The 18,246-nt window shown below is 52.5% G+C and overlaps 1 protein-coding gene across 2 annotated transcripts in view; it reads right to left on the reverse strand.

Moving 5' to 3' along the window:
• Window positions 1-18,246, reverse strand: part of USP31 (ubiquitin specific peptidase 31) — a 56,412-nt gene that overhangs the window by 32,125 nt on the left and 6,041 nt on the right. For both annotated transcript variants that reach the window (XR_008597963.1, XM_054993045.1), the window contains exons 2-13: window positions 7,447-7,584; window positions 6,969-7,057; window positions 6,238-6,330; window positions 5,200-5,335; window positions 4,683-4,827; window positions 4,262-4,433; window positions 3,879-3,990; window positions 3,289-3,383; window positions 2,779-2,856; window positions 2,267-2,396; window positions 1,793-1,912; window positions 1,196-1,421 (exon numbers count right to left, since the gene is read on the reverse strand). Coding sequence is in view for 1 of the 2 variants with exons in the window: in XM_054993045.1 (XP_054849020.1) it covers window positions 1,196-1,421; window positions 1,793-1,912; window positions 2,267-2,396; window positions 2,779-2,856; window positions 3,289-3,383; window positions 3,879-3,990; window positions 4,262-4,433; window positions 4,683-4,827; window positions 5,200-5,335; window positions 6,238-6,330; window positions 6,969-7,057; window positions 7,447-7,584 (1,534 nt within the window). In the remaining variant the exon portion in view is untranslated. The remainder of the gene's footprint in view (window positions 1-1,195; window positions 1,422-1,792; window positions 1,913-2,266; window positions 2,397-2,778; window positions 2,857-3,288; window positions 3,384-3,878; window positions 3,991-4,261; window positions 4,434-4,682; window positions 4,828-5,199; window positions 5,336-6,237; window positions 6,331-6,968; window positions 7,058-7,446; window positions 7,585-18,246) is intronic.

Here is an 18,246-nt window from a genome sequence, read left to right on the forward strand (position 1 = left end):
ACGAGCTCATAACCACCTATAATCACACTTCCTATGCCAAACAAAGGACTCTGCTAACGGCCCAAATATAGAATCCTTTAATTGGGTATCTGGGGCCTACATAACAATTTATTTATCAGTAACTTTTTCAAAAAAAGAGGTAAGGTTAGTCTGACATGACTTGTTCTTGAGAAACCCATGCTGGCTCTTAGTAATCACAGCCATCCTTTCTAAATGCTCAAGAACTGTTTGATTCTTTGTTCTAAGACTTTTCCAGGTATAGATGTCAAGCTGACGGGTCGGTGGTTACCTGGAACCTCTTTTTTCCCCTTCCTGAAGATGGGGACAACAGGGGTCGCTAGAATCTTCAAGATAAAAAGATTTAGAGACCAAAGTTCTACTAAAAAGGCAACCAGTTGTTGCTACGAGATGGGAAGTACAATTTCATTTAGATATACAGATTCCTGAAAAATATATTTCACTCATTTGAAAATGCAAAATGTGGGATTTCTGGTAAACACAGAAGAAAAAGGGTTTTTTCAAGAATTTAAGTACCTTATCATATAGTGAGTATAGATGTGGCCAACAGAAACCTCTGTCATTAGACTATTGCCAAAACTATGGACAAATTCTGCCAAGCATTGAATGAACAGCCCATACAAGAAAGCATAACTAGATGCTCAGGGCTTCCTGATTGATTGGATTTATAATCTGCTCTCCATGCAAACGAGCTCAGAGCAGATAAGATCAGCATTAAAAATACAACAAAATTTGCATTAAAACCATAAACATATACTTCAGTAATAAAACAACTCTAGCTGGCAGCCCATATTTCCCAGCCCCAATCAAACATTCTATGGGGTGGGAGACGAAAGGGCGGCAGTGGTCCAAACAAATGGAAATGCATGCCTGTGTCTGAATCAGGTCCAACCAGAGTCGTCCAGAGCACACTCCTTCCCATGCCATCCACACTTTCCCCCAAGGGGGAGGGGGGGACAGCCAAGTGCTGCTTTATGGGCTGAAGGAACCCCAGAGAAATGCATCCCAAGGAAGTCACACCAACAGACGGTGGGCAGGGCAGAGGAAATCCAGGCCTCCAGGGGGCTCTTTGTTGGCTGCCTCCACCTCAGAGCAGAGGAAGAACAAGCCAGGGAGGCAGCAGGCAATGAGAAATCAAGACCTGGGGGGGAGGGGGGTTGGAAGACGGCCCAGTTACCTGTGTAGTGCCCCCCCTGCATGGTGCCATGGTGATTGCACACTGCATACAGGTCATAGATGAAGTCCTCGGGGTCTCTGCCCAGGCCACAAGACCGCCTCCAGGGGGACCAGTGCGACGGGAGGCTCCAGCTGCTCTGGCTCCGTTTGACCACGTGTGGTGTCATGTCCAGGCCAGTCAGGGGGAATCGGACCATGTTCTGCAGCTTCATTCTCCTGTCTCCTTCCTGTTTGGGGTGGAAGAGAGGTGCACACATGCCCTAACAGCACCTGGGAAATGCCATGTAGGCAGGCACAGCCCAGGCCAAGCAGGCAGCTGAACGTGCGCCAGACCAAAGAAGCTCATGTGGCAAGAGGCCCAGATGACACGTGGGTAGAAGGTACCAGGAGGGGGCCTGACCCTGAATGCCTGGTGTGCAAACCTGGGTCCTGAAAGCTGAGTGTGGAATGCTGGAATCCACCCCTCTTCCCCCCCCCCGCATGCAGAGAGGCTGGGACAGGCACCAGGAAGTCAGGGGACCACCACCATACAAGCAGAGCGCCTGCTCTCATCGGCCACGATGCAGCCCAGTTCCTCTCCATGCAAGCCCTCCTTTACCTGTCGAAAGCGTTTCAAGTGAATGATAAGGACATCGGGCAACGTCCAAAGGCTGAGGGTGATGCTTCCTTGCTGCAGCTGCTTACAGTGCGGGCAACGCCATGCATCATCCGGAGCCAACTACAAGCAGAGCAGCTGTTAAGACACGTGAGCACACCATATACACACACACACCCCTCAGGGGACAGATCTGCTCCTTAAAAGGGAGGGGGACAGGGTGGGAGCTGCCTGCCATGACCTCTCACCTCGAATGGTAGTATGAGGCTGAATGCAGAACAAGATTGTCAAGTTTTGTGAGTTACGTAGATTTATATCCAGATGCAGACGCCCCATGAAGCAGCAATGCCACGTGCCAGCTGCCCGCCCAGCCCCTTCCCCCATGCTGACTCTCTTCACTGCTCTGAGTGGGGCGTTAGCCGATCCAGGAGGGTGGCATACAAGCGCAGTCAGTATTTTTATATCTCAGCCGCTCACCTGCTCCTCTTTGGTGTAAAGCTGGAAACACTGAGCCAGGGTGCAGCACTGAGGCTGGTGGTGGAGCCCCCTCTGCTGATGGACGCTCTCCGCATCAGGGATATAGTCGTCCTCAGTGTTGCCAAACAAACTGCAGGAAGGAAGTAGGCCTCTGCTGAGCCCCTGTGTCCTGCAGAGTGCGGCACACAGGCTAGACGCCCCAGCTGGAAAGCCCTCCATGGACCCAAACACCTGGGAAAGCCTGGCTGCGGAAGATCAGGCAGCCTAGCCGGATACAAACCCAAGCTGGGGGGAGCAGTGCTTTAGCTGTCCCCCACCTCCTCTGCAACACAAGGGAGTCTGAAGCCCTGCAAGGAGCTGCAGGGCCTGGCAAGAGCAGCACAGGGAAAATCCCTTCCAGACATGCAGAGCGAAGGATCCTTTACCATCCCAAAGACCTGGGGAGCGGGGCCACTGCAGCTACCCACCCCCCACCCCCCGCCCCAGCCCCGAACAGGCAACGCAGCACTTACTAATCTCTCGTCTCTTTGTCCCACTCCACTACGAGCTTCACGTGGGGAGCCCCGCCTTGACCACACGACTTCAGAGCCCTGCAGAGAGAACCCGCCACAGCAGCTGAGGAGGGTCAGTGCAGAGACCCTCTCTCAGAAACCCATCAAGGTCCCAGAGCCCAGCTGGGCCCAGCACAGCCCCTGTTCAGACCCCATGCTACTATCTGACAGAAGCCAGCCTACAAGAACAGTTCAACAGACACCAGAGAGACGCGAACGCACATTGCACTGCCGTCTCCGGAACCCCTCGTGGGTGGGACCCTGCTGCAACCCCCCCCCCCGCCCCAAGGCTGACCTCCAGCAGGGCACGCAGGCAGCCGTACGCGGCGAACAACTGCGGCCAGCCATCTCCCGTGAGGTGGCATACTTACTCTTTGCCTGCCTAGGAGGGGTCCATTCCTGCATCAGCCCCCCCCCCCCCACACACACACACGCACTCCCTTCCCCCAACAACAAAGATGTCCTCCTCACCGTTCCACCATTAAGTGGCAGAGGGGTCGTTCCTCCTGAGGTAAAAGGTATGTTATACCCACAGCACTCACCACGCGCAAGCTGAAGGGGCACACCTGCAGTGAGTGGGAGAAGACAGGACAGGCAGGAGGTCTGAAGCTGTGGAAGGCGGGGGGGGACAAGCAGGAGGGGAGGGGTCTGTCTGGGCACACATGGTCCCAAACTTGTCCTTGGGCACACGGCACTCAGGGTTGCCCTGACCTGCCATGTGCCCAGAAGGCATTCCAAGCCCTACCCAGAAAAGACTCTCCCCTGACCAGCAGGAACAGCCCAGGCCCTGACAAGCATTTTCTCACTACGCAGAACGAAAAGCAATTGGGATGTGAACCGCTAGCAGCTCCCCGCTGCCCCACTCCCCACAACTGCAGCGTCACTTTGGTACAATCACTGCATCGCACCCAAGTTTAAATAGCAGTGCTGAGACGGTTGTGCCTTTGCTGCCGCATACTCCCCCCCCCCCGCCCCGACACACAATTCTCGCTGCGCAGTCACAGTAAAGCCCAGACACAGGCAAGCTCAAGTGCAGGATGCCCAACTCCAGGCCGTCTTACCTGAATGCAGGTCGAGGGTCGCAAGTAATACTGCATCTTCTCCAAGATCTCCTTCTGCAGGACATCCCAAGGAACCGTCTTCTCCAAATGCAGCACGAAGGGCTGGCCAAACCTGCAGAGAAGAGCAGGACCGTTCAAGAATCACCGGCAACGGGCTCCTCGCCACCACTCCGTACTCCTGGGCGCACAGCGCCTCCCACAACTCCAGCAACAAGAGCAGTGATGCGACTAGGGGGAAACAGGTCTGAGCTCCAGCTGTAGCCAGGAGCACGTTTTTCCGGGCAACGCTTGACAGGTAGCTGCTTCTGGGAAGGAAGGATCTGGCCCCGTCTCATTTGTCAAGGTGCAAAAGACGGGAGCGCTGCCTCCACAGAGGCCATTACCTCTTTCCCTGCTGCCCTGTGCAGGCTCGATTGCACACCAGCACCACAATCCTGTCGTCACCGGCTGCCGCCCTGGCACTGGGGTTCTCCATTCTCCCCTGAGTATAAGGAGATGTTCGGAGATGGTCAGCCCCATATTTCAAGTGGTTCAGGTTACTGTTCATGTGGATCCCTAGAACAGCAAGGGAGAGACATCAGTGCGGCCAGCAGCCAGAGAGTCCCTCAATGATACAACCAGTGACAGCCCAGAGAGCACGGAAAGCCCTCAACATGCGGGCGCTCAGGCGGGGCTCCCGGTTCCCTACTCAACGCCAAAGGCCTGAAGTACACGGAAGGGCCATAACACAGCTCCACAGTCTTGCTGGAAAAGAGCAGCCTGAAGCCTGGAGGCCGGAGGCCAACCCATCACAGCCCAACTGACCTCTCTGGCTAAGGATCCCCTCCGGCCAGTAAATCTCAGGGGTCTCGAAGGCAAAGATGCAGTCACTCTCTTGCACCATGTCCAGGTCATCCGTGTCAGAAAAGGAGCGATGGAAACCATCATAATACATCTCAGTCAGCACAATCTAGAGGAAGCCAAAACACAACAGGGCCGATCAGCAGCTCTGCCGCAACTGAGCAGACGAAGCCTCAGAACACCGGTTGGGAAAGCCCCGCCCCGGCAGGGACCGCAGAGCCGAGGGGCCACAACGGCAGCTCCCCCAGATGCTTTTGCTGGAAGCTCCCAGGATTGGACAAGGACCGCAGAAGCCCCGACACTGTACTGCCAGCTCCCAAGACAAAGAAAAAGTGGAGCCAGCCCCCCGCCCCTGTGGAGGCTCCTGCGCATCCCAAAGTGCTGGGTGCACCAGCAGCAGGTGCAGAACAGAGCGGCTCAGCGGAAGGCAGGTCTGGTCCACTCCAGTTCCAAGCACTGGCCTTGAAACTGAACCTCTTACCTGCTTGGAGGGGATTTTGGTTTCTCTGGCTACGGCTTCTCTCAGACTGGCCACTGTGCCAGACAAAGGCACGGCCACCCCAATGCGCATGCAGTGAGAGCACTTCCCTCGGTACACCACAGTGACATACAGCGGCCTGCAGACAGCAAAAGGAACCATCTGGGAGGCAGAAGTGGGAGGGAGGCTGCTGCCATGCTACTGAGGCCCTGCAACGCCCCCACGGAAGCACAGAATGGACCGGCCACAGGCACCGATAGGCCACCTCCTCCCCATAGGCTGGCAGCCAATAGCTTCCAAGCACCAAGGACCAAATTCATACCCTATGGCTCCCTATCGGGAGTCCTTTTCTCTGCTTCAAATAGCAAAAAGCTATTAGATCAATGACTGAGCTCAAGAATACACAAAGGAAGATTCGACCATATACAAGTGCCTCAGACTGCATCCAACACTCAGTTGCCTTCTCTTGATTTTGCTTGGCTGGGGGGCAGAAAAGGGCAATGCAGAAGGATTTGGACTGCAGAGCTCTCCCTCCTCACGCTCTCTCTCACTCTAGAAAAGGCTATCTGCAGCTTTCATTGCACCCACCGAGCTTTTCAAGGGGTGCAACCATGCACTGCTGTTCTGAGTCGACAGATGGCTGGGCCATCGAAGTGCACCAACTCACCCAGCGCCCGTAGGATTCCCACTCGCAGCCCACATTACTTCTCTCTAGCTGGTGGCTGGGGGGAGACATTGTCCCTTTTGTGGTGGAACCAGTCAGAGAACTAGTGAATCTAGCTTCTTCTCAGAGTTTCCCACAGGCTGTGCCAAAGAAGAAGCCCGGCAGTTCTTCCCCTGGGCCACTCGACAACACTCAGCTTGGCTGGACTGCCCAGAATGGATCCCGAAAGCCAGCTAGGAGAGGCCCTGGGGGGGAGAGAGCAGCCTGCCCGCTCCAGTCAATTGAGAGCCGTTCAGGCACAGCCTCCCGCCCATTCCCATCAGCCTTCTCCTGTGCTATGCCAGAAGAGTGCCGCGGCCTGCCACACAGGCACCTACCGTGTGTGAGGCAGTGGGATTGGCAAAGAGATGCACAGGAATGGATCAAAGGTGTTGCTTTGCTTCTGGCAATGAGGACACGTCAAAGAGGATCTGCCAAACACAACACAGAAGAGGTGGGGGATTCGTTCGGAAGACAACGCCCAGTAGCAGCATGCAGAAGACCCCCACCCCCACCCCCACCCCAAATTTCCCTGTGGTAAGAGCTTGGGATGTGAAGAACACTCACGGCCCCCCTCCCCAACAGCCCCCCTCACAAAGAGCAAGAGGCAGGTCTTGCCCCTGCAAACAGCAGCCGAGGAAGGAGACCTGTTTCTTGACTCAGCCCCTTCAGAGTGCAGACGGAGACTCAAAGGATTAAAAAAATATTTTTCCAATGCAAAATCTACATCTGTGTTGGAAGACGGGATTCTCGTTTATTTTTCTCCTTAATATGCGTAGAGAATGACTTCTTACAGGGAGCCCACGCCCACAATCTGAAGAGACGCCGCCTGGAGACAGATCGACCTGCCTCTTCTGCCGCTTGTACGAACCAGCTTGAGCCACAGGCCTCATTTCCCATCCACAGAGGGCAGATGCGACGACTCTCATCACAGACCCAATGGGTCAAGGGGCAAACTAGATATTCAGCCCAAATGTAGACGTCAGTATTGAGACAGAGAGAAACCCTGCTGGGATCCCTTTGCCAGGAATTGGGTGCCGAGCATAACCCCACGAAGGGATGCAATTACCTGTACTGGGCCTGAAAGAGCTCCTGGACAAAAGAGCCGTTCACTGGAAATGCTGGTCCCTCGATCAACGTGTGCTCTTCTAAGGGAGGCTGGGGAAGAAAAGGCATTTCAGCCAGGCGAGCAGATGCTCCGGGATGCTCTGCAACCGTCACATGCGTGGCTGCAAGTTACGCAAAGGGAAGAACCCAGCAGGAATCTTTCGGGGGCGGGGGGGACGCTATGTGGGCAGTTTGAGAGCATCCTATCAGGTTCCGGAAATTACTAGGGTAAACCCACTTTAAAATACCCTCCCCCCGGAAGTAGGCCAAACTGTGCCCTAAAAAGGAGTGTTCTGTGGCAGCAGAAAGACAAGCAGTGGGGACAAGCCCGCCTCAGCTCTGCGTCCACAACTCTTGCTCCTCAGCAGTGCCCGCCACAGCCACAGCCATAGCCGGCAGCAAGCCCCAAGCCATAGTCTGCCTGCTCAGGAGTGCCTTACCTTCAGAGGAGGGCTGCCATTGCTCTTCACCAGGTTGTTGAGGTCCTCGTGGACCCTGTCTAGCAGCCAGAGCAGAAACTCTTGAGCATCGTGCTGGGAGCTGCCACGATACTGCATTGCATTTTTGGAAATGATGCTCTGTGGAGAAACAGCACAGCCACTGAGCCCCCAAAGCTACTGCTTGGCTCAGCCACTCGGGTTCTCCCACCCCATGTGCCCAGGGGGCAGCCCTGACGCCTGTGTGCCAGCAGGATCCGCGTGACTGAAAAGCACGTGGGTCAAGCTGCCATGCCCTCCTTGAGACTGGCACAAGATGCAAGTTAGTTAGCTCACGCCTGCCCCACCTGAGCCCCCCTTGCTCAGTGCTGTGAGGAGAGGTCGGCCACTGGGTGGGCTGGCCTGGCTGCCGAGGACTCGTCACTGCGGGTCCCACTTCAGGCCAGCCTCACAAACAGCAGCCATTCACACATGGCACTGCACACAGCACGGGGTTCAGCTACGTGCAACACTCCCAATTTCCATGAACTTTCCTGCCACTCCACAATATACACAGCTTATACGCAATACACACAAAACACCCATCCAATATGAACACACTTGAACAACTGTATCATGAAGATTTTCTTTGCCCACATAAAAAAAGGCCTTAGCCTGTTACGAAAGCACAACCACGCACAACACAGCGAGGAGAGCAAAGTGTAGCAACTTCTCACCCAACTTACAAAGAGAGTGCAGCACAGGGGAGCGATGCTCTGCAGAACTAAACAAAGGCCAACTCCACGCAGCAGCTCCCCACCCCCCACCCCCCACGGCAGCCCCCCAATATCTCCCACGTGCCGCCTGCGGGCAGCACAGGACAGCCGCCTCTTCCTGAGCACTGGAGGGCACGCAAGACAGAGGGATGTCTGCTGAGGGGTGGGAATTGTGGTGTTTGAAGGGCTGGATCACGCAATAAATAAAGAACCAAAATGCGGAAAGAGTGCGGTCAACTGCTTTGTTTGCCAAAGGAATGACAGGAATACCAGACTGCGCTGCTGACCCTGCCTGTGTGTGCACAGCTCCCACCCCCAGTTAATGAGGCATCAGGAACAACATTCAAATCTGACCCACTTTTTCATATAAAAAGAAACCAATCACGACTTTGTTTTTCTCTGGATTTTGCATGGGCCAACACAGCTGCTTACAACTTCTTTCGCCTTTTTATTTTATTCCTGGTAAAAACAGAAAAGTGAGAATTACCAGGACGGGCAGGCCACGCTCACAGGGCACAGCGCGCAGAGCCTGGGAGCACCGCCGCTTCCAGCACGGAGGCTTGCTGAATGGCCTCGGGCCTGTCACAGTTCTCTGCCTGTCCTACCTCACAGGGTGTGAGAAAGTAAGAGGGGAGAATGATGTTGTAAGCCACTCTTGAGTTGCAGCTGGGGAGAACAGCAGAGTATAAATAAATAAACGCTAACGCATAGGACAGCCTTTTATTTTGCAGTAAGTGGCTGGAAAGACATCAGTCAGAGGTGCTGCAGCTATACGGTTTCTGCTCTCAGTTCACAGGAAGGATGCATGAGTGGCCATGCGCAGCTCTGAAGACAGAGACCGGCTCCCCCGCTGGTTGCCAGCCTCTAGCGCCAGGGTTGCTCTGAGCCTGAGCCCACCTCCCCACCCCCCCTTGAGCCCAAATGGCCATGCTCTTCATCAGTTAGTGCCACCACTCCATCCTGAAATGTAGAACTCCGAATCACCTTATGGGTTAAGGCAACCTGTCGATCCTGAAGGGTGGCTAGGCAAAACTTAAAATGTTTTTAAAAGGGAGCATCAAGAAGGCAGAGCAGCCCCTCTCCTCTTATCCAGGACCACAATGCTACGACCCAGCACAACATGCAGCCCGGCGCCATCTCGGAAAAGGCATCTTGGCCTCCCTGGGTTGGGGGATTTGCTGCGCTACCTCCCGAGTGTACCAGAGGCTTCCGCTGCCGTTTACCATTACACAGCACCAGCCCCCCCCCCCCTCTCTCTGCGTACTGGGAGACAAACATTACAGCTACCAAGATTAAAATCTACATTGCAATTCTCTCTAACCACGCTGTCCGAGGATGGCATTCATCAAAATAAGTCCAAGGTAGTACAACACGTGGTTTTAGGCCTTCTGCCACATCGGTAGGTGGAAATGCCAGACACGAAGCTGGGGTTCAGCTCGGTTTGGAAAAGGAGCAAGTTCACACCTTGCAGTGATACCAGACTCACAGCTTCAGGCAGACATGCAGGTTTGCATCTAATCCTCATTGGCTGGTATGCTGCCCACAGCCCTCCCTTGAAAGCAAGTTATCCGTGCTCCAGACACTACCAGGACAGATAACTATAATACTCTCTCCATGCAGGGCTGCCTTTGAAGACCGTTCAGTAACCACAACTGGTACAAACTGCAGCAGCAAAGCCCTCACTGGTACAACTGACAACAGGCTCAATTCCAGCAGTATCTATCTCCAGTTAAAAAAATCAGGTACGAGATGATGTGAAAGAAAAACCTCTGCCTGAGACCCTGGAGAGAGACTGCCGGCCTGAGTAGACAGGACTGATGCTCTGTTTGTATTCATATAAACTACTCTGTACTCACAAGCAGCCTGCACAGTTCTGGACACAATTTGCAGTGTTGCATCTAAACATTAGAATACTGAAACTGGTGACCTTGTTAATAATGTGTTATCACTGACCACCCTACAGCATACTGTTTTCAAAACTATTTGCATTTAAATTATAAAAAAGTATTTAAAAGTATGTGGTATATGCCCTTCAACTTCTGCAGGCTTCCAGTACAAACCGTATCTACCACGGACTGTATTGCTCTTTTCATTGGGAACTAAAGACAGACTAGGAATTCTGTCTGTCTACTAACCGCCCTGCTCCCCTTTCTGACTTGGCAGAGGTGCTCTCAGATATGGTGCTGAAGACACCTAAGCTGAGTGTTTGGAGGTGCTTCGGCACCCATGCCGAATGCTCCGCACCAGGACCAGCCCCAGAATGTAGAGCTTCCCTGGCAGCCCTGGGCCTCTCTCAAATAGTGACAGGCCCAACGCATGAAAGAGGCCACACCTCAGACTTAGTATTTTGCACTGAGCCTTTGAAGGAAGGTCTTGTTTCAGGGACGGAGATTAGGCCTAAACCATGGTCTGACCATCATCTGCTGAAGGCGAAAGGAGGAAACCTGTTAAAATGGTTCACCCATAAAAGCGCATGGATCCTTCTAGATTCCAAAATGCCCTGGGGAATTTTAGGGTTCCAAACACTTGCTCTATTGAGACTGTGGTAGGAGCTTGGAATGTGAAGCTCCTCAAAGCCATTGACAACATTGCTCCTTACCAACTTCTCTGACCCTTGGGATGGAAGCCAGTTCCAAGGTTTACCAACTCCAGGTCTTCTTGGATAACTCTGGTACTTCGGACCCTTTTCAGTCTTGATTCAGGTCAGGCTATGGGACAGAGAGAGCTCTGCTGGTTTTACTTGATGAGCTCTGTATGAATGTAGACAAACGGTCATGCTATATTGTTGCTCCACCTGGATCTATCTGCAGCCTTTGATACAGTAGACCATGGCATCTCGTTGAGGCACCTGGAGGCAGAAGTGGGTATCAAGGGACATGCCTTAAACTAGTTTAAATCATTTATCATGGAACGGATTCAAAGGGTAGCTGTTGGGGACCAACTATCTGCAGAATGAGAATTATCTTGTGGGGTTCCCTGATGTTATTCAACCTCTGTGTAAAGAAGAGAACTCATTTGTCGCTATGGAGTTGGATGCCGACAGTGTGCAGATGATACCCAGCTCTCAATCTCACTATCCAAATCACCGCAAGATGCGGCAGAGATCTTAGGTTGCTGTCTGACAACTGTGGTCAAATGACTGAAAGCAAACCAATTGAAACTGAACCCAGACAAGACGGAAGTGATGCTGGTTGGGAAGGCAGAGGTCTTGGAAGACATCATACTCCCCACTTTCGAAGGACTTCATCTGACCCTTGTAGACTCACTTAAGAGACTAGAGGTTATATTGGATCCAGTGCTCCTTGCAGAAAAGCAAGTTAAGGAAGCTGCAAAAAATGTTTTCCACAAACTCAAGTCTAGCCTGGAAGATGGCCCTCTTCCTGGACACAGCCAATCTGGCTACCTGGATCCACGCTATGGTAACATCAAGACTTGACTGCTGAAATGCACTCTACACAGGTCTCCCCTTTAAGTTCTCGGAGACTCCAGCTGGTGTGGAACACTGCAATTCAGCTATTATAGAGAGTCAGGAGGAGCATGAATATTATTCCCATTCTGCAGTCACTCCACTGGTTGCTTCTCAGTCACTGGGCTCAGTTTGAGGCACTGGCTTTCACATACAAAGTTCTTCATGGCCTGGGTCCAGCATATCTACAGGACTGCCTCTCTCCCGATGTTCCAGCACAGCAGCTTTGCTCATCTGAACAGGGCCTTCTGCAGGTACCACCTTGCACACCAGCAACATCAACAGCTGCCCATACACATGCATTCTCTCTGGTGGCCCCCATTTTATGGAACGGCCTACCTGAGGAGGTTAGGGAAGCTCCCACTCTCCTGGCTTTCCGCAAACAACGCAAAACTGAGTTATTCAAGAGGGCTTTTTTACTCACATGGGAGGCCTGTAATAATGGAATCAGCTGCCTAGGGATGTGATGGGTTCCTCTTCATTGGCAGTCTTCAAGGAGTGGCTGGACACATACTTTTCGGGGATACTTTAGGCTGTTCCTGCACTGGGCAGGGGGGTTGGACTAGATGGTCCGTAAGGTCCCTTCCAACTCTATGATTCTATAATAATAAGGAAGCTGACGGATCAGTAAAGGGATAGAGAGTGATGACAGACTTCGCTACTACTGCTGTAAGAGATCTATCGGCCCGTCACCCTTTGGTGTGCGGGGTTCCCCAAGGGGCGATACTCTCCCCAATGTTATTTAACATCTATATGCGCCCCCTCGCCCAGTTGGTGCGGAGGTTTGGGCTGGGTTGTCATCAATACGCGGATGACACCCAACTTTTTCTGTTGATGGACGGCCGGCCAGACACGGCCCCAGACAATCTGGCCAGAGCTTTGGAGGCTGTGACGGCATGGTTGAAACAGAGCAGGCTGAAATTGAACCCAGTGAAGACGGAGGTCCTGCAGCTGGGACGGGGGCTGCCAGATGTTGGGATCCAGCTCCCTGCCCTGGATGGGACACCACTGGCAACTTTGCCAGTGGTAAAGAGTCTGGGTGTGCTCCTGGATGCCTCCCTATCGATGGAGGCCCAGGTCACGGCGGTTGCCAAGTCTGCATTTTTCCATCTTCGTCAGATCAGGCAACTTGCCCCCTACCTGACGCCCCAGGACCTGGCTACAGTGATCCATGCAACGGTCACCTCCAGGCTAGATTACTGTAACTCACTCTACGCTGGGCTACCCCTGGGCCTGATCCGGAAACTACAACTGGTCCAGAATGCGGCGGCACGGGTCCTGACTGGTATACCTTACCAGTCACACATCACACCTGTCCTGCGCCAGCTGCACTGGCTTCCAGTTGAATTCCGAATCAGGTTCAAAGTGTTGGTTCTTACCTTTAAAGCCCTGAGTGGGTTGGGACCGGCATATCTTCGGGACCGCCTCTCCCTGTACGTTCCCCGGAGATCGCTCCGATCAGCGAATAAATATTTACTTGTGGTCCCCGGCCCTAAGGAAGCCCGCCTCGCTTCAACCAGGGCCAGGGCTTTTTCAGTCCTGGCCCCAGCCTGGTGGAACGCTCTGTCAATGGAAACCCGGGCCCAGCGGGACATATTATCGTTCCGCCGGGCCTGTAAGACAGAGCTGTTCCGCCAGGCGTTTGGTGATTGAAGGGGGCGGTGCCATGTCGGCCTCCCACCTTTGGGGTGGGGAAGGTTCTCCCCACCACTGCACCTTGTTAATTTGTTTTATTATTTGTATATTGATTTTAGTTTTGTTTTTATCAATTTTAACTGTTCACCGCCCAGAGCCCCTGGGATGGGCGGTATATAAATTGAATAAATAAATAAATAAATAAATAAGTATAATCCTACTTGGTAGATCTTATGTTGTTTAATATGCCAACCTTAGAACTACTTATGCTCTGATTCAGCATTCTGTCAACTCCGTATTGGATTTCTGCTGGTTTTAAATCTTTGCAAATGTGTATGTAAATACCCAACGATGTGCATTGAAAAGTCTTCGACATCGACCGTACTTACACCGTGTAATCTGCCTCGAGTGAGTCTGAGAAAGACGGACTATAAATAACATAACTAAATAAATACAACGTACATGAATCTAATGCTGTAGCAAGTCGTCTCGCATAAACATTTTCATGCTACACATTCTGAGTAAAAGTTGTCTTAAAAAGCATCTCTCACATTCCAGAAGGCGAACTTTTCAGTCCTCCTGCAAAGTAAAAAGTCTGTTTTTTCCCTACGCACCTATCTTCACACTGGAGACAGGGGGTTTTTAGCCGTAGAATGCCCTCCCCCATATCCGTTTCCCTTGCACCCAACTGGGCAATTTCCATAACAACCCCAAAGGTAAGGTTTGAGTCACAGAATCATAGAGTGGGAAGGGGTCTTACAGACCATTTAGTCCAACTCTCTGCCCAATGCGAAACAGCATAAAGCATCCCACCGTATTTGTCTTCTAGCTTTCAAGATTTGTGAAGTTTTCCCTTCTGCAACTAGAAGCCTCAGAAGCTAAGCTCCCTTCCGAAAGAGGAAGCTGACATATCCAGCAGGGGCCAGCCACGTCCATGCAGGCATCTTCTGCTCTGCACATCCAGTATCGGTGCATCTAATGGGATGATAACGCTGACATTCGAGATATCCTGAGCAAGGCAACTGCTAGAGCTGAAGCCGAAAAGCCTGCTGACCCAGAGAAAAATAAGTGAGCAAGAGATACCGAGGAAGAGGATGTCATCAGCTATCAGAGAGAGCACAGCAGCTGAGAGGTCACTCTGTGGCCCTCTCCGAGCTAAGCCCAGGAGACAAGAACCGGCCTTTGTCTCTACCCAGAAACCAGCAGCACAAAGCTGGTGTGAAGTATGTAAAGGGGGAGAACGGCGGTTTAAAAACTAGACTTAGGTACGCTCAGAGAAACTGCCGGTAGAGTCTGAGTCAGGACATCCGTGTTGAAACAGGATTTTCAAGAGCAAACTTTGGGTCCAGTAGCACCTTAGAGACCAACCAGATTTCCAGAGAGTGAGCTTTCAAGAGTCAAAATTCCCTTTGTCAGCTCTGACTGTCAAGAGTTCATTCCCTGGAACTCTAGTTGGTCTCTAGGGTGCTACTGGACCCAAAGCTTGCACTTCTACTACAGACCAACACCGTTACCTACCTGAAAGGATTTTTTAGGGATGGGACACAGGTTCCGTCCACTCCCAGAGATAAAGCCCTTCACCTAATTTTGCCAAGTATGGGTTGCTTATCGAGAGGAGACAAAATGCGGCGCCTGGGCTGCCAGGACAGAGAGCTTCAGCTCGCCTCACGGCCCCCCGAGAGATGGCAGCTCTCATTATAAGAAGCTTTTAGGTCTCTCTGGCCCAGGAGTGGCCAGCCACAATGCTCCGACGGATTGATTTCCCTTCATTTCCCGTTCCCTGGCAATCCTCACACTGCTCTATTTGTTTTGGGGAGATCCACGCCAAACACAGCACCGTCCTCCGCAATGGTGTACTTTGCGCAGCACCAGCCGGGCTTTCCAAAGGGGTCGCACGCACTCCTCCCCGTCATTTCCCAGCACTCTCATCACAACCAACCCTCGAGTCTAGTCCGCACCGTCTAATCCAGGCGTGTGAAAGAAGGAATAGGTCCCTGCAGAAGGCCCAGTTCCTCTAGAGCAAGAGCGGTGCCTGAGCTGAGGGTGCAACCAGGCCTTGGTTTCAGCAACACCTTTGCAGAGCAGGGGAGGAGGGGAGACACAGTCCTCAGCAACCACATGGGAGAAAGGCTGTGCTTTAAAGCATGTCGATGACTCCCTCACACACCCTTCTTTGGGAAAGCAAGCCACGCAGACTCGCTCCCAAGGAGACAGCTGCCACCGAGGAGGCACCACCTGCCCTTCCCCCAGGGATGTGCTTGCATTAAACGAACTGCTTGGTGACCAGGAAGGTCTGATCTTCGGGCAAGAACCACCAATGCTCAGGATGGGTTTCCTTCCGACCATGCAACCTACTGACAGCACGCAGGAAGAGAAAGATGTCGAGACGTGAAGGCAGGACTAGAAGTTTAGCAGAGCGGACTAGAAGTGGGAGGCAACTGCTGTGCTCTTCAGAAATCCAGAACAAGGTTAAATCATTGTGTTTTAGGAGCCTGCATGTCTTTGTAAATAAAATTATATTCCGAAGGGGTCTGCAACCTTCAGTTCACTCCCTTGTCACATGGACACAGCCCCTGTAAAGAGGCCACCCCGGGAAGGTTCCCACTACTCAGAGACAAGTGCTCCCCCCAGCAGCACTGACCAACCCTTAATTCTTGGGCTGTTTGTGCAGAAAGCTAGGAGCACCTTGCTACCGGAAACTAAGGCATGAGGAAGGAAGCAACACAAACGTAAACCTACAAAAATGAGCTACAAATGTTAAAAAAAAATCATTACAGCAAATTATTTCAAACAAGGGGGTTCTGCTTGGTTGTTGAAATGATTCCTTCAACTGACCCATACACCCACCCATCAACCCCTCTAGCCAGATAAAAGGGAGAGGACACGCTGTCCAGCCAAGGGCAAAAGCAGAAGGTGCAAAACCCGGCCCCCCGCCTCGCATGAGCCCCCCGCTGCCCATTTCCAACCTCGAGTGAAATGCAGAAGCACCGCAGCAGTGCACGGAAAGGGAGTAGCCTTCGGCTTCCAAATTTCGCGTGGAACTGAACGGGTCAGGCCGCAAGGACACCGCCTGCTGCTGTCACACACTCAGTAGTGTGTGACACCACCAGAAACGTGTAACTCCTCAGGTACTGAAGTGGTTTGAGCGCATTTGGCAACCTTGAACATCCATGCCTCCTGCAAACAGCTAAAGTGTGCCTGAGACCATCTGTGCCATCCCCGGCAGCCGCCTGTTCTGAACCACCACCCTGCTCACTTCTCATGTCCTTCTTGAAACAGATGCGCAAGTCTGTCTAAGGGGCACCCAACCAGGCAGAATACTGAGCCCTCATATAGGTCAGTCAGAGGAGATTTACGTGGCCGCAGAAGGATTTTCAAAGCTGCCAGGCAGCCCGCATATTCGGTGGGGCTGTGTTACTGGAAGATACAAATTCTCTGCTTGCCTGACTGCAGCACACACCGCCCCGCTTTGAGGGGCACACTGCAAGCAATGCCAGTGGGAGAGGGGAAAGGCGCCAAGGGTCCAGCAGCACATTCTGCTTCTACAACAGCAACAGGGCCTTCTGTGGATCCCCTCTGACTGTGAGGACTGCTCATGCAGAAGAAGTGCTGAAGTGCCATTCGGTGCTGGCTGGCGGGCCAAGCCTAGTAATGTGTTAAAAAGAAAGCAGGCACACACAGGACAAGACAGACACCCGTCTTACTCTCTCGGAGGCCACATTTCTGTAACCTGACAAGCAGTGAAGAGACATGCAGCCAGGCAGGTTCTTTAACCATTTAACAAACAATTGCCTGGCAAACTGGTTCTGGCTGAGAAGGGAAAACAGGCAGCACCTCACCCAAGTCTAGGCAGAGGCCAAGGCTGCTTCTTCTGCTTCCCCAGCCAGCCAGCCAGAGAGGGCCGTTTCATGCGGTCTTAACAACTTGAGGGGCCCTGACTGAGAAGCACACGTTGGCGCTGCTCGCAGGAGTAATAAGCCACTGAAATCAAGTTGGCACATTTCGGACGCAGAGCAAGAGCCAATTTTCAAACCCCAACTGGATCACACCTTTGGGAACTTGACCAGCCAGGCACCAAGCATTCCCCCCCCCCAAGTATTGTTTTCTACATCTACTGAATATAAACAGACCCTGCCCGCCCCTCCCCCGGCCAAAAGTGCAACATCTACACTTTGTGTGACTGAAAACCTATATGGATCAGTCCAGTCGCCCCAAAACGAAACCCTTTTAACCCTCATCACACCAATTTCAGGAAGAGCAGAACATCCACATGCCTTCAGGAAGGAAAACATCCACAGGGGAAATGCATCTATCCCAAAATATTCTCTCTGTCCAACCCCCTCACACACATTTAGAGCCTCCAAGCAAACTGTTTCTGACTAACCCTTGATGTGGCATTTCTGTTGCTTTGTAACTTTTGTCCTTTAAAATGCTTGTCACGTATGACACCAGAGATTGCAAATCTCATGTTCTGTCCTAAACAAGAGACGCAACGTTTCTAATCAGACAGTGTGGTTAGATAAAATCAGGAACAATGAACTTGCAGTTTTGATCTGAACTCAAGGGATAAAGTAACCACGGGGCTTATCACTGCCCTTACATCAGAGTTCGTTTGCCTATAAAGGTATTTACAGTGTAATCCTAAACAGCAGGGTGGAAAGCGCATAGGGAGAGAACTAAGGCTTGAGCGGGCATAAACGGCACTTAAGTAACTCCCCCTCCACCGGTGCCCGTCCGAGGCGCACTACCGCAGATGGGTTGCCGCCAGCAGGCATGCTTGTCAGCCGGGCGGAAGCGTAAGTGCAGCACAAGGTCCCGCACCAGCGGTGGAGGGGGCGGGGCGGGGGCATGCCACAAGTTACTTAGCTTCCAAAGCCGCTCCAGGCCCAGGGACGCCCCCTGCAGTGGCAGACAGTTACACCATGAAAAAAGGAGGCATAGCCCACA

This window comes from Eublepharis macularius, chromosome 12 (assembly GCF_028583425.1).
Source record: "Eublepharis macularius isolate TG4126 chromosome 12, MPM_Emac_v1.0, whole genome shotgun sequence".
Taxonomy (NCBI): domain Eukaryota; kingdom Metazoa; phylum Chordata; class Lepidosauria; order Squamata; family Eublepharidae; genus Eublepharis; species Eublepharis macularius.